The sequence below is a fragment of the Oncorhynchus nerka genome, linkage group LG2, assembly GCF_034236695.1.
Source record: "Oncorhynchus nerka isolate Pitt River linkage group LG2, Oner_Uvic_2.0, whole genome shotgun sequence".
Lineage (NCBI taxonomy): Eukaryota > Metazoa > Chordata > Actinopteri > Salmoniformes > Salmonidae > Oncorhynchus > Oncorhynchus nerka.
In genome coordinates, this window is record NC_088397.1 from 69,893,364 (window position 1) to 69,909,354 (window position 15,991).

General features: G+C 41.0%; 1 protein-coding gene across 1 annotated transcript in view; it reads left to right on the forward strand.

Moving 5' to 3' along the window:
• Positions 1-3,143: 3,143 nt before the first annotated feature.
• The window catches only part of LOC115140982 (E3 ubiquitin-protein ligase MARCHF9-like), a 31,070-nt gene continuing 18,222 nt past the window's right edge, over positions 3,144-15,991 (forward strand). The window contains exon 1 of the mRNA XM_029679530.2: positions 3,144-3,648. Coding sequence (XP_029535390.1) covers positions 3,304-3,648 — 345 coding nt within the window. The 5' untranslated portion in view covers positions 3,144-3,303. The remainder of the gene's footprint in view (positions 3,649-15,991) is intronic.

Here is a 15,991-nt window from a genome sequence, read left to right on the forward strand (position 1 = left end):
TCTTAAATAGATCGTATGAAATGTGATGTGATGTGGGCCTACCTACCGGTTGTTCTTAAATAGATAGTATGAAATGTGGGCCTACCTACCGGTTGTTCTTAAATAGATAGTATGAAATGTGATGTGATGTGGGCCTACCTACCGGGTGTTGATTTTTTAACACTCATACAGACAGTGGTTGTCAATTTTCCATTGTAGACTCTAAACCTAAATCTATTTTTCTCTCTACTTCTGGGTCTCCCTGTCCTCTCTTGGCTCTTGTCCTCCACACAAATGATCTAATTTCAGCACTAATATGTCAGCATATAATGAATTGTACTGGTTACAATTATCTTTAACACTCTTGTTTCATCTGTTTAATTGATTAATACATTTAGTGGATGGGAGAATGTGAAAATACTTGAAGTCACTGAAAAGTTTGTGTTATATTGTAACGCTGAGTATAAAGCTGAGTTATTGAAGTTTAAAAAGTGATCATGACAGACAATGTTTTGAAGCTGGGTGCATCCATATACTGGAGAGATCCATTTTAATGTTGGCCTCCACACAGTTTGCCCTTTATCATGAGTTTGATTAAGAACCCATTCTGTTTTACAACAATGACGACCTGTCGACTGTTGCAGTGGGAAGATGAGGATTCAAAATGACGTAGTTTAAAACTGCAAGCAGGTTGATTTGATAGCAATCAAAACCAGTATCAGAGGCCAGGTAAGACATTGGGTCAGGACACAGGGGTAGCCTACTCCTCTATCCAATTGGTTTTAGTATTACATGTTTTGTTTATTTTGGTTGCGTTTTCCTATTGGTAAAGGGGAATGTTTTTTATACAGTTTTGTCAACTTTGGTCCCTCAGGCCCAGGAGGGACCTTGCTACCGAATGTAGCATGTTAGAATTGAATGGTCTTCATTTCAGAACCAAGGACAGCATCCGTTAACCGGATGCCCCCAGGTGGACTAGGAGCTTCTAAAAGCACTGGGTGAATAAATGGAAGAGGAAATACACAAAATGGCCTAACAAAAATCTCTGATGGATAATTGTTTGATTTCCTAAACATATCGTTTGCTAAGCAAAATTGTTTTTCTTGTCACGTGACCATGGAAATGCTTGCATATTTTCTATGAATTACTATTTTAATTTTCTTAAAATAAAATAATGTGCTTAAATACTTGTTTGTTTTTTTCCTGTTTCCGTAGGCGAGTTTGGTAGTTTTGTGCCTTACAGAGGAATCACTAAACTGCTTTATTTTTCCGCTAATTTATTATTGAGTTTAAATCTGTGTACACGTGGGTTCGGCTCCATATAGGCTGCTGCATGTGGAGCCGACAGAGAGCATCCGCCCCCTTGAGAGTTCGATCCCGGGATGCCTCTCGGCGGGGGTCCGGCCCCGACAGACATCGCTCACAATACACAGAGGCTTTACCCTCCTCACATCCTTGCTTTCATATCTCTGTGACTAATGTTTTCATATGGCTGTGATTCAACTCTAATCTAGTTATGGCATGGTTAATCTATTCAGTCGTTGGATGCTGCTTGGCCAAGTTCTTTGAAATTCGTTCATCATTTTCTTTGTGGCATTAAATAACACATGGCTGAACTTCATGAAAGAACACAACAGTGGTTGGGTAGCCAGTGAAGCAATGTGTATTATTACAACATTCATGTAAGCCAAGAGCCTAATATCTATTTAGATGATAGGCCTAGACTTGTTTGAGAGAACGTTGAATAAACTATGCATAGGCATATGTAACAAGAGAGAGACATTTGAGAGAAGGTTCACCCCATGGAGGTGGCAGACTACTAATATCAGTCCCTGTCCATTGACATTACATACACCGTTTAGATTTCCCGGGATACACTGACTAGCACGTGGCCGCAACGTCACATGAAAATCAGAACCTCGGATAGCGGCTTCTGCCAATGCGCAGTCACAAGGCAGATATGTTTTTCCTTCGCGGATAGACTGAGGAAGGAATAATCATAGGAAAACGAGGTGACAACAACGATACAAAAAAACACATATGTGTTTCAATTAGGCTAGCATGCATTTTTATGGCAGGATCCTCTGTTTGTCCGTCCACCAAATCCATTTCGATGGAGGCACTGCTGACAGAAGCAAGTATTTATACAATGCCACGTCAAATAGCGTTTTATTGTTGTTGAATGGACGTAATTAGTTATTGGTAGTAAACGAACCCGTTATTTGGTGGCAAAGTTGATCTGGCATGGCGATGTAATCGGTTTGCTTCGTTCCCATACTCTGGGGGGTTATTCCCTGGCATCTCTGTTCTTCCTGGTGTGTGTTCTGCAGGAGTCGCTGCAGGAAGAACAAAAAACAGCATGGAATTTCAATGGCAAAAGGATGTGTGTTCTTCTACAGGTTTTTGGTGTCTCGTCCTATCCTGTTTAAAATGCGAACACGTTGGATAGTGAAGTGGCTCTCGGACTTATGTGGAGAGGGAACCGTGTGGGACATATTCTCTATCTATCAGCCAGAAAAACCAGTAAGGAAAAACAGGGGAAGAGACAATACGGTGTTCTGAAGTCTAGCATGCCATTGAGGGACAAACTAAAGAGATGGTTGTCAACTGGCATTTTTTGTACGGACTAAACAGATGAAAGCAACACCCCAAAATGACTCGGTGGAATTACTGATGACATAGCGACATCTGTTTTTTTAATAACATTGTATATTATCCCTGAGCCTTCAACGCTACCCGCTCCACTCTATATTGCTCCCTCTCAGCTTGCGATAGAATTTTCTTTCAGAACCTTGGACAGCTCCCGTTAAACGCAAGCTTTGCCATTGTGCCATAAGTGACTGGATCGAAAATGTACATGAGGGGATTCAGTTTGATCCTATTGCTGTTTGGTTATGCTCATCGCTCACACTGAAAGCTATCGGGAATTGTTGTATCGGCATCCGTTGAATCCCAAAAGAAACTGCCCATCCATGAAAAACTTCCGCATTGTCTATCGGCTACACATGGTAACAGAGAAAATGTATCAAGGAGTGATACAATCTATTTACATTGTAATATTTTGATTTCCGTTGACCAATATTTTTTGGTCGGCAGTCATGCTTTTTATAGAAACATCTGATATTTTTGTTTTGATAGTATAGCCCATAGCTAGAGAAGGCGATTTGAACCAAATAGGTTTGCACTTTGTAATAATAATAGGCTACTTACAAAGCCCATTTTGGCTCTCAAATCGTGCATAAGAAATGCCTGATTTATACAACTCAATTTATTGATACCTTCTATTTCACCCTACAGCCGCATTTTGCCTATGTGGGCTAGTTCATGATGTTAAAGTACCGGATCCGTATGTTTTTCAATGAACTGAAAGTGCTGGTTTTGATGCGGTCTGGCTTAAGACGGGGGACCGATTCTGACACAAACCCAGACAGACGAACAAGCAGCATGCGAGGGCTCGGGGTAGGAGGCTGCGGGTGGCCACCATTCGACTGCTCTACCCGGGACGACGAGGAAGAGTACTATGGCACCAATCCCCGGCCGCGGAGCCTGGCATTCGAGGAAAAGAATGCGAAGCTCCAAGCGAGCCTGGACACTGTATCGCTCACTAGCAGCTTGGACAGTGGCATGCGCTCGCCGCAGTGCCGAATCTGCTTCCAGGGCCCCGAACAGGTAGGCTTTCCTGTCCTTCACCTATCTATCCACGTCTAGGCTACAGTTCCCTAGGCCCCTGTTGGTTACCTATCGTCTCCCCATTGTTTCCAGGGCTATGCCTGTAAGTCCCTTCAAGGCTTCAAAGTTGGTTCTTCACGTGTATTTCAGGTCTATACATAAGCCCATACTGCAGGGAAGCTCAGGCATCACCGTATGGCTAAGGAAAACAAGCATGTCTTTGATCAGGGCAAATACCAAACTTTTCTACAATAGATTAAGTCAACCTTTGTCTCCAAAGACCCCATAAGAGATACATTGGCTCCATGCAGACTGTTACGTTCTCCTGGAATCCAGAATAACTAATGCTGATACAAAGCTTTTAACTAAAACTTTGTTGACATGTTTCTGCATCCTCATGTTCCCGCTGCAGCCCAAACAGACAGTGATACAGCTTCCTCCCATTGAGGAGCATAAGCAGGGTTTTCCTTCAGTGACTAACAGCTCCAGTTAAATTTAAGCTCTGCAATTGTGACCCCATTAGGGTGCCACAAGTTTGGTTTCATGAAGCAACTCATGAAACATCAAATCTGGAAATGTCTCCAATGGGTCAAACTTTCACAAAGTGTTATAGAGAATTTACATCATGGATGGCTATCAGTGCTGTGCCAATATTAAACATTATTGTATTGTTATCCTGTTTGAGGGACAGTTTTCCAAGACAGCACATTTTTTTCAATATAGTTGTTCATATTTGGTTCCATACATTGTTCCATACACATATTGTTCCATACATACAGTACATGCAGTACCTGTCAAAAGTTTGTACACACCTACTCTTCCCAGGGTCTTTATTTATTTTGATTATTTTCTACATTGTAGAATAACATTGAAGACATCAAAACTATGAAATAACACATATAAAATCATGTAGTAACCAAAAAAGTGTTAAACAAATCTAAATCTAAATATATTTTATATTTTAAATTCTTCAAAGTAGCCACCCTTTGCCTTGATGGCAGCTTTGCACACTCTTGGCATTCTCTCAACTAGCTTAATGAGGTAGTCACCTGGAATGCATTTAAATATGAACAGCTGTGCCTTGTTAAAAGGTCATTTGTGGAATTTATTTGCTTCTTAATACATTTCAGACAATAATTTGTGTTGTGACAAGGTAAGGGTGGTATACAGAATATAGCCCTATTTGGTAAACAACAAAGTCCATATTATGGCAAGAACAGATCAAATAAGCAAAGAGAAATGACAGTCCATCATTACCTTAAGATTTGAAGCTCACTCAATCCAGAAAATGTCAAGACCTTTGAAAGTTTCTTCAAGTGCAGTCTCAAAAACCATCAAGTTCTATGATGAAACTGTCTCTCATGAGGACTGCCACAGGAAAGGAAGACCAAGAGTTAACTCTGCTGCAGAGGATAAATTCATCAGAGTTACCAGCCTCAGAAATTGCAGCCCAAATAAATGCTTCACAGTGTTCAACTAACAGACACATCTCAACATCAACTGTTCAGAGGAGACTGTCGGAGTCAGGCCTTCATGGTCGAAATGCTGCAAAGAAACCACTACTAAAGGACACCAATAATAAGAAGAGACTTGCTTGGGCCAAGAAACATGAGAAATGGACATTAGATTAGTGGAAATCTGTCCTTTGGTCTAATGAGTCCAAATTTGAGATTTTTGGTTCCAACCGTTGTGTCTTTGTGAGACGCAGAGTAAGTGAACGGATGATCTCCGCATGCGTGATTCCCACCATGAAGCGTGGAGGAGGAGGTGTGATGGTGTGGGGGTGCTTTGCTGGTGACACTGTCAGTGATTTATTTACAATTCAAGGCCCACTTTACCAGCATGGCTACCACAGCATTCTGCAGCGATATACCACCCCATCTGGTCTGGGCTTAGTGGGACTATCATTTGTTTTTCAACAGGACAATGACCCAACACACCTCCAGGCTGTATAAGGGCTATTTAACCAAGAAAGAGAGTGATGGAGTGCTGCATCAGATGACCTGGCCTCCACAATCACCTGACCTCAACCCAATTGAGATGGTTTGGGATGAGTTGGAACGCATTAAGTGAAGGAAACTCAGCCACCAAGTGCTCAGCATATGTGGGAACTCCTTCAGGACTGTTGGGAAAGCATTCCAGCTGAAGCTGGTTGAGAGAATACCAAGAGTGTGCAAAGCTGTCATCAAGACAAAGAGTGGCTACTTTGAAGAATCTCAAAAATAAAATATATTTTGATTTGTTTAACACTTTTTTGGTTAGTACATGATTCCATATGTGTTATTTCATAATGTTGATGTCTTCACTATTATTCTACAATTTAGAAAATGGTTTAAAAAAAAATTAAAAACCCTTGAATGAGTCCAAACTTTTGACTGGTACTGTAAATACATACATACTGTACATAAATACATACATGTTGTTTCATATATTGTGCCAATGCAGATCTTTTCAGGTTAAAACAGGCAGTGGTTCCATCACCAAGAAGCAGATAAAGATTAATACTGTAGCTATATAACAAGTAGTGTAAGACACTATGAAGAAAACAATTGCTTTAATATTTAATGCTCAGAATTTTAAACAAGGAACAATAACCTGTAGGCCTAAGTGTACAAACATATATATATATTTTACATAGTTTGCATATATAGCACAGGAGGTTGTTGGCACCTTAATTGGTGAGGACGGGCTCGTTGTAATGGCTGGAGCCGAACTTGTGGAATGGTATCAAATACATCAAACACATGGTCCTCCTCTCAGCAGCCTCCACTGATAAATAGAGATGGATAATGCTAGCTAACTCATGTGCATACCTCCTGTGCATACCTCCTGTGCATACCTCCTGTGCATACCTCCTGTGCATACCTCCTGTGCATACCTCCTGTGCATACCTCCTGTGCATACCCGGATATCTCAGAGGTCTTTTCGTGTGTCATGTTGCAGATAACATGGGTAGAGCAGAAATGCTTTCAATAATAATCTGATTGTAATGATTTGATTCACTGTCAGTCTGAACCTGACACTACTGTGTGTCAGCTAACCCACTGGGCACAGACATCATTTCATTGTCTAGTTTTGTGTTACATTTGGTTTAGTTATCAACGAACATGAATTTACATGAAATCAACAACAAATGTCACCATGTCATTGGATTTAGGTTAAAAGTTAGTTGAAAAAAAATGTAATTCTCTTACCCAGTGGGAAGGTCCTGTGACTTCATCACAGGCAGAAAGGAAAACACAAATAACGTCAAAAGAAGTGTAACAACATGTGAGGGACCAACAATGACAATAGGACATCCATCAGATTGAATACAGTAGGACATACAGTAGATACATTGAAATACAGTAGTAAAGTGCATCATGGGGTAATGCATTTAATGACATTTGCCCATTTATCATGACATCAAATCACAACTAATCAACAAAGATTCTTGTCTGTGCAAAATATTTGAAACATTGACAAGAAACACATACAAAAACAACCCTTAAAAGTCTATTAGTGATTGTAGAAAATGTCTTTTTCTTTACCAAATACTTTTCCTGTATACTTGAGTGAATGAAATTAAAATATGTTTTGTTAGAATTATTTGACTATTTGTTTGTTTAAAAGCAACAAAAAAAAAAGGCCTGAGCTAAGTCTCCCTGTAAGCGAGCCTTGGGCTGTAATATTATAGATAGAAACAGTCTCTGTTGCAGCACCATGTCCCATGATATAAGCATCCACTGAGGGAATCAAATGAGACAGAACCCCTTAATACTTTTAATTAGCCTTGGTGGTGTCCTTTGAAAGGAGGCACGTGGATCCATTGATAGAACGGAAATGACAACATTGTGTGGAGTTGATTTATAGGAGTGTCGTGATGGGGACTTACTGTGCAGGAGAATAAGAGAGATGAAGAGAGGACTGTGGAGTCTGCAGAAACCCTGTAGCTAGGGGTATAGTGCCCTAACCTTATCACAAATCTACATACAGTGTATTATTCCACCGCTGCACTGGGGAATGATAATCCTTTCAAACCTCTAACTGTACATGTATATTAAATGGGTAAAATGTTCTCATTAGTTGAAAGACTGCAGATAAAGAAAAGCTTAGGAAGGGGGTTTCAAATGGGAGGTCGAGGAGTCTCTTATCCTAGATGAGAACATGTTTTGAAAGTGTAGCAAATATAGTTCTAAGAACATCCTTGAAACAGCTGGCTATAGCTCTGTGTTATTTGCAGTGAAGTGGTGGTGGTGGTGGTGCACGTGTATGGACCCAGGCTCTGCTGGTTGGAAAGGGCTGATGTGTAAGGCATTGGACTGCAGGCAGAGTCTGACATTCATCCAACATCAACGGAGAGACATGCTCATGGAACCTATAGTGCCCACAGTGGATTGTCAAGATGGACCACTGTCCCACATGCAATCCCATGGTTTTAGCTGAAACTCATACCATGAAGATTGTACTCACTCCACCCTTTGTCTTCCTACACATTCTTCTATATACCTGTGTATTAGTTCTCTAAATAGAAACGATACAGAAAGTGGTCATTACCATATGGGCTGAAGAATCTGATCACCTTGTGCATGAATAAATATATGCAGTTTTTTTTCACACTGGTCTACTCAGAGAGGAATGTTGTAAATCATGTCCCCGTCTGGTGTTTCTGGAGCAGTAGTAACTCTGGAATTCTGCACATGTCAAAATATGTGTGTGTGTGTGTACGTGTGTGTTTGTGTGCGAGTGTGTGCCAGTGTGTGAATGCATGCGTGAGAGTGTGTGTGTGCGTCTCATTTATATGGTACATCCCAAATTATATGGACCAGGGCGAGAGCAAGATCATAAAGTAGAGATGATAAGAGATGGAGAAAGAGAATGGGGGAGGGGAGGGGAAATATACAAAAGAGAGAGAGGGCTTCAGAGAAAAGGGGGAGAGAGATGGACAGTAAGGTAGAATAGTACAGTGGGGAAAGAACAATAGAATGGGGAAAAAGGTGATGCAAATAAAATGAATATTTTAGGCATTCTCTTATCTCTTTAAACCACATGGTTAATTGAGAACCTACATTTTTTACATTTGCCTTTGCAGCTTTTGTCATGATGATTCTGTGTAAGCTATTCACAAAGGCTACTCTTTGGCTTTGATATTGTTACAGTATGACATTTCCATGCATCAGCCCATTCTATAGCTAGGTTATATTCAACTTGATAAACACTTGAATGCCAGTTATTTTTTCAATTCAGGAAGTAAACTAGAATTCCAATTCCATTTCCAAATGTTTCTCGTTGAAAGCCATTGAGGGAACAAGCAGAGTATTTGGAAGCGCACAACATTAATCACATACAATACCACTACAACAACTATATCACTCCTCTATAAGAGTTTCTCTAGTACAGTCCCAGAAAAAAAGAGTGATATGTAGCACCATTTGTCCCTGCAGGAGAACCCTGTGAAAATAGGCTCCAGATAGAACCCTTTTCAGGTCAGATAGAAGCCTTTTGAGTTCCAAATTGAACCTGGGTTCCAAATAGGATCTTATTTTGAGGCAGTTTGCCACAGCAGGAAAATAACCCTGCAGCAACAGGAAATGTGAATAGTATGTGGATTATAATTAATGGACATTTTTGTAGGGTTTGATAAAAAAAAATTGTTAGGGCAAATCAAGTCTGACATTTCAAAAGTGGAAATTGCAAACTTTAGAAGCCTAAACCAAAAGTTTGCATTTCTCAGCAACACAAGAGTGACATCTGTAGAACCTGTTAAAGGGTGCTATTTAGAACCAGAAAGAGTTCTATCTGATCTTAAATTATTCTGTAGGGGAATCTTTTTGTAAAGGGTTCCTCTATAGCAGGGGTGGGCAGCTCCAGTCCTCGAGGGCCTGATTGATGTCACACTTTTTCTCCATCCCTAGCAAACACAGCTGATTAATCAAATTACATTCTGAACTGAAGATCATGATTAGGTGATTATTGGAGTCAGGTGTGTTAGCTGGGGCAAAACTGTGACACCAATCAGGCCCTCGAGGACTGGAATTGCCCACCCGTGCCTTATAGGGACAAATGGTGCCATATAGAACTCTTTTTTTCTGAGAATGTAGTCTATTCTCTCCTCTGTCTCCTCATCGATTTCTCAGGTTAAGTGTCTCAACAGATGATGGCCCAGCCTCCCTGGCGTTTGCCATTTACCTTCGACAAACACAACTAGCCACCTCATCAGGTGGTATCAAATATTCATGCTCATTAGCAGGCCACCCTCCAGTGATGGGGGTGACTCCCTGTTGACACTGTCAACCTGAGACGGAGAGATGGACATGCTGTGTCACTGTGCATCAACCAGGCCTGGGCCTGTATTCACAAAGTGTCTCAAAGTAGGAGTGCTGATCTTGGATCAGGTCTACCCTGTCCACATAATCTTATTCATTATGATCATAAAGGAAAACTCCCTCCTGCTCTGAAACTCTTTCTGAATACAGGCCCTGATGTGTGTCATGTCATGTAAACTGTCTGTCTCAGCCTCTCACATTCTGTACCTTTATTGCTTTCTGTGTATTGTTTTTCTTGTATCTGTCATTTCTATCTTTCCCCATAGTTCTACAATTGTTGCTTCTGTTCTTCCATGTTCCATACTCCAAGCTTCCAAGGCTGTTGTGTGCTATTATACCTGGCCTATAAGTACATTTCCTTGGTTACTAAAAATATGTTGTTGGCATGAAGGGTATGTCATCCCTTGGTCCATCAATAACCATTGATTAATGATAATATTATCACCTAGAGCCATATGTACCAAGCGTCTCAGAGTCGGAGTGCTGATTCAGGTAAATGTTTTCCTTTTTTATCACGATGAATAGGATTACATGGACAGCGAGAACCTGATCCTAGACGAGCACTCCTACTCTGAGACACTATATAGACATGGCCCCTTATCTGCCTATCTATAGCTTCCAAATTATAAAGACATCCTCCGCATTTCATAGTCATGAAATTATCACTCCAGCTCACAACATTGCATCAGGCTTATATCAATATCAACAGGCGACACCATTGAATTCATGAAGACATCACTGTTACACCGATCTCCTGGTATCTTTGAATCATAATGTCATCATTGGTCCACCTGTCTCTCCATAACATCACATTAACAAAGACCATTGGTTCACCTAGCTGTCCACTTTATTTGATTCATTAAGGCATTATTCCCAAGGAGCAGATTCACGTACCCTTGACTTACCCCGTTTAATGTTGCTGGTGCTTTTTTGCCCCAGTCCCTTCCATCCTTGCCAGCTGAACCATCAACTCGCGTGGATATTTACATGCACCGAAACAAATCATATTTATATAACGTTGTTGTGATGGGCACTCTGTGCGTGTTTTGGGATGGGAATCAAGTTTGGTCCCACCCATGCCCCACACCCACCCATCCCCCACACGCACCCATGCCCCACACGGCCACTCCCTTCCCTAACCCCATATTCTTTATCCGCCAAAACATCATAGGGACAGAAAGGCAAAGATACATACTGTCACGTTCTGACCTTAGTTCTTTTGTTATGTCTTTGTTTTAGTATGGTCAGGGCGTGAGTTGGGTGGGTTGTCTATGTTCTTTTTTCTATGATTTGGGATTTCTGTGTTTGGCCTGGTATGGTTCTCAATTAGAGGCAGCTGTCAATCGTTGTCCCTGATTGAGAACCATACTTAGGTAGCCTGGTTTCACTTTTGAGTTGTGGGTGCTTATTTCCTGTTTAGTGTTTTTGTCTTTCACCTTTCGGGACTGTTCATTTGTTATTTATTGTTTTGTTCAGTGTTCTAGTACGTCATTAAAAGCTATGAACACTTACCACGCTGCGCATTGGTCCTCTTCTCTTTCTCCCAACGATGAACGTTACACATACAGTACAATCCAGCTAACAATTGTTGGTTCTCAGAATGTTCATAGGTATTTCTATAATAGATTTGTATCTGCGTATTCAAGGAATGATCATGCCAGATACATTCCATGAATAGGTCAGAAACGTTTTCATAACTCTGTGGAGACATTCTTTGAAAATGTCATTAGCATATGAAGAGAATGTTTTCTATTGACCATGTCTGTGAGCATTAGATGCTTGCTGAGAATATGACTTGATTGACGATGAATTCACTGTTGCTCAATTACTACACCCAGACATCTTACTTTATTCTTACTGAACCCCAAGACTGCGATACACTTGATTTCAGGTTTGAAATACAATAACATTTTCACAGAATGAACAACAAGGAGACCAATAACACTATTCAATGCAGAGAACAAAATATGTGCAATAGGGGTGAGAGAAATTAGTCATACTATTTTGGATTACTTAGAGGATTGATCACAGTGGAAAAAACTCCCTCTGTGATGTCACTACTATTGAATGAAGGCGCTGACCAGCACTGACAGACTGATTACTCCACATAAAATACGCCCATGAAAAATTGACTACATTAAAGTTCAAGTGTGTTTTGCAAGTGTGCGTAATGGTAGGGTTTTCATGGCACAAGCCATTGGCTTTCAGGATGGCCATGCCACGCTGACAAACAGGCAGTGAGCTGACTCACCGTCCACCCCTTCCTCCATTCCCCTCCCTCCTTTCATCCTTCCTCCCCTCCGCCTCTCTCTCCTCTCTTCTCCTCTCCCTCTCTACAGCAGCCCTGTGGCTATCTGGAACACACAGAGAGAGAGAGAGAGAGAGAGAGAGAGAGAGAGAGAGAGAAAGAGAGAAAGAGAGAGAGAGAGAGAGAGAGAGAGAGAGAGAGAGAGACTGCAAAGACAGAGCTTTAACTAAACTCACAATAACATGGGCTTTCCAGAGAGGGGAGAGGAGACATAAGAAGTGAGAGATGGAGAGAGAGGGGGAGAACAAGAGAGAGAGAGAGAAAGGGAAACAATGAGAGAGGGAAACAGGAAAGCGAAAGGAGAGAAAGAGAGTGAGGGGGGAGAAGGAAAGGGGGATGGGAAGATAAAGCTGTTTGCACTTTAGGCATTTAGAAAAGAGCAGGAAAACGAATGGGAATCATTATCACTGTGGTAATGAGAGCATTTACAAAAACATACAGGCTTATTCCAACACACTCCTCTGGTAGCCACTGTCTTTTCATTCATTATCCCTGTTACATTTAGCTGTAATCCTCACAGCCAGCCCTTACCATTACACTCCATCTCCGTTTTTCTTTATCCCTCTCCTGCCCCAAGTCTGCTTTCTCAAACCCAGACAAATGACAACAGCAACAACAACAACGATTGTACACAGTATGATGATCAGAATTGTGCTCAAAACCTATCTAGACTTTCACTGCTACGAATACTGATTTTATTTTTGAAGATATATCCTGTGAGTCTGTTTTTAGGAATGGTGTCAATGATTTTCATTTAATATAATGTTAGGGTAGTTCGGCGGGAATCTGGATTAGCAGCAATGCCATTCTCTCTCAAATCATGTTCCACTAGTACACATTCTTTAAATCAATACATTCTTGGCATTCTTATTTACATTTTTGAAAATATTTTCTGGAATGGTGCCAATCATTTCCAATTAATGTGGGGGCTATATCTGGATTAGCAATGTCATCCTCTCCCAAATCATGTAAAACTATACATTCTCTACCATGAACATCCTTGATTATCAATCATGAGCTAAGATCATTCTCAGCATTTAACCATTTCCTTTCATGTTCTGTGCTTGTGTACAGTAACCACAATGCAAACTTTAATGTGTTGTAGAGGGCTATCCTGGCGAATGTATACCATTTTATTACCATGGAAATGCTTGTCCTCTTCCATCCTCCATCCTTCCTCTACCACAGTGAATAATGTCCGGCACTTGATGGCAGGACATAATGGAATGGAATCAATTATCTGACCCTGACCTCTCACCTCAGCCAGTTGCTATATGACATCACAATTTTAGAAAGCAATCCAGGGATATTGCTAGATATCAAGTTGTAGGTGTACTCATGTGTGTCTCAGATGACAGATGGATTGGCAGAGGCTGTACAAACAACACCCTTATTCAGTGGGAAAAATAAAGAGAAAACCCTGTGTACAGCAGTGCGTCTAGAAGTCTAGGTGCTGGTTTTGGCAGGAACAACTAGTATTCCAAAACAAGTGTAAAAATCCCACATGTTTTAGAACATCCGTGTCAGCTTCACCAACCATTCAGTGCTTACCCAGCTAAAAACGAACATTCCCACAACTTTAGAGAACGTTCCCTTTAGGTTTCATTGGGTCATTAACTGACGTTTTCAGAGAAATGTTCCTGTGATGTGCAAGCAATGTTTCCAAGAGACCATTCCCTTAATGTCAAATAGAACTTACCCAAAACGTGGTTACCATTTCTCAGAACTTAAGATATTAATGTTATAAACACGTTTCATAGGAAGATTGTAAGAACATTCATGTGTCCAGTTTTCTGTGGGTTAGGAGAATATTCCACTAACGTCCCACCAAATATACACAGAACATGGTTGGCATGTTATCAGAATATAAAATAAGGTTTTAGAAACATTTCAAATCAAATCAAATGTTATTGGTCACATACACATGGTTAGCAGATGTTAATGCGAGTGTAGCGAAATGCTTGCGAAATGCTTGTGCTTCTAGTTCCGACAGTGCAGTAATATCTAACAATTCCCCAACAACTACCTAATACACACAAATCTAAAGGGATGGACAAAGAATATACACATATAAATATATGGATGAGCGATGCCCGAGTGGCATAGGCAAAGTGCAATAGATGGTATATGGTACAGTATATACATACAGTGGGGCAAAAAAGTATTTAGTCAGCCACCAATTGTGCAATAGGTACACTTCAACTATGACAGACAAAATGAGATTTTTTTCTCTCCAGAAAATCACATTGTAGAAATGTTAATGAATTTATTTGCAAATTATGGTGGAAAATAAGTATTTGGTCAATAACAAAAGTTTATCTCAATACTTTGTTATATACCCTTTGTTGGCAATGACAGAGGTTAAACATTTTCTGTAAGTCTTCACAAGGTTTTCACACACTGTTGCTGGTATTTTGGCCCATTCCTCCATGCAGATCTCCTCTAGAGCAGTGATGTTTTGGAGCTGTTGCTTGGGCAACACGGACTTTCAACTCCCTCCAAAGATTTTCTATAGGGTTGAGATCTGGAGATTGGCTAGGCCACTCCAGGACCTTGAAATGCTTCTTACGAAGCCACTCCTTCATTGCCCAGGCGGTGTGTTTGGGATCATTGTCATGCTGAAAGACCCAGCCACGTTTCATCTTCTCAATGCCCTTGCTGATGGTAGGCTTTGTTACTTTGGTCCCAGCTCTCTGCAGGTCATTCACTAGGTCCCCCCGTGTGGTTCTGGGATTTTTGCTCACCGTTCTTGTGATCATTTTGACCCCACGGGGTGAGATCTTGCGTGGAGGCCCAGATCGAGGGAGATTATCAGTGGTCTTGTATTCCTAATAATTGCTCACACAGTTGATTTCTTCAAACCAAGCTGCTTACCTATTGCAGATTCAGTCTTCCCAGCCTGGTGCAGGTCTACAATTCTGTTTTCGGTTTCCTTTGACAGCTCTTTGGTCTTGGCCATAGTGGAGTTTGGAGTGTAACTGTTTGAGGTTGTGGACAGGTGTCTTTTATACTGATAACAAGTTCAAACAGGTGCCATTAATACAGGTAACAAGTGGAGAACAGAGGAGCCTCTTAAAGAAGAAGTTACAGGTCTGTGAGAGCCAGAAATCTTGCTTGTTTGTAGGTGACCAAATACTTATTTTCCACCATAATTTGCAAATAAATTCATTAAAAATTCTACAATGTGATTTTCTGGATTTCTTTTCCTGTCTGTCATAGTTGAAGTGTACCTATGATGAAAATTACAGGCCTCTCTCATCTTTTTAAGTGGGAGAACTTGCACAATTGGTGGCTGATTAAATACTTTTTTGCCCCACTGTATGAGATGAGTAATGTTAGATATGTTAACATTATTAAAGTGGCATTGTTTAAAGTGACAAGGGATCCATTTATTAAAGTGGCCAGTGATATGAGTCTCTTTGTAGGCAGCAGAATCTCTGAGTTAGTGATTGCTGTTTAGCAGTATGATGGCCTTGAAATAGAAGCTGTTTTTCAGTCCTTCGGTCCCAGCTTTGATGCACCTGTACTGACCTCGCCTTCTGGATGGTAGCGGGTGAACAGGCAATGACTCGGGTGGTTGTTGTCCTTGATGATCTTTTTGGCCTTCCTGTGACATCGGGTGGTGTAGGTGTCCTGGAGGGCAGGTAGTTTGCCCCCGGTGATGTGTTGTGCAGACCGCACCACCCTGGGGCAGCAGGTAGCCTAGCGGTTAGAGCGTTGGGCCTGTAAC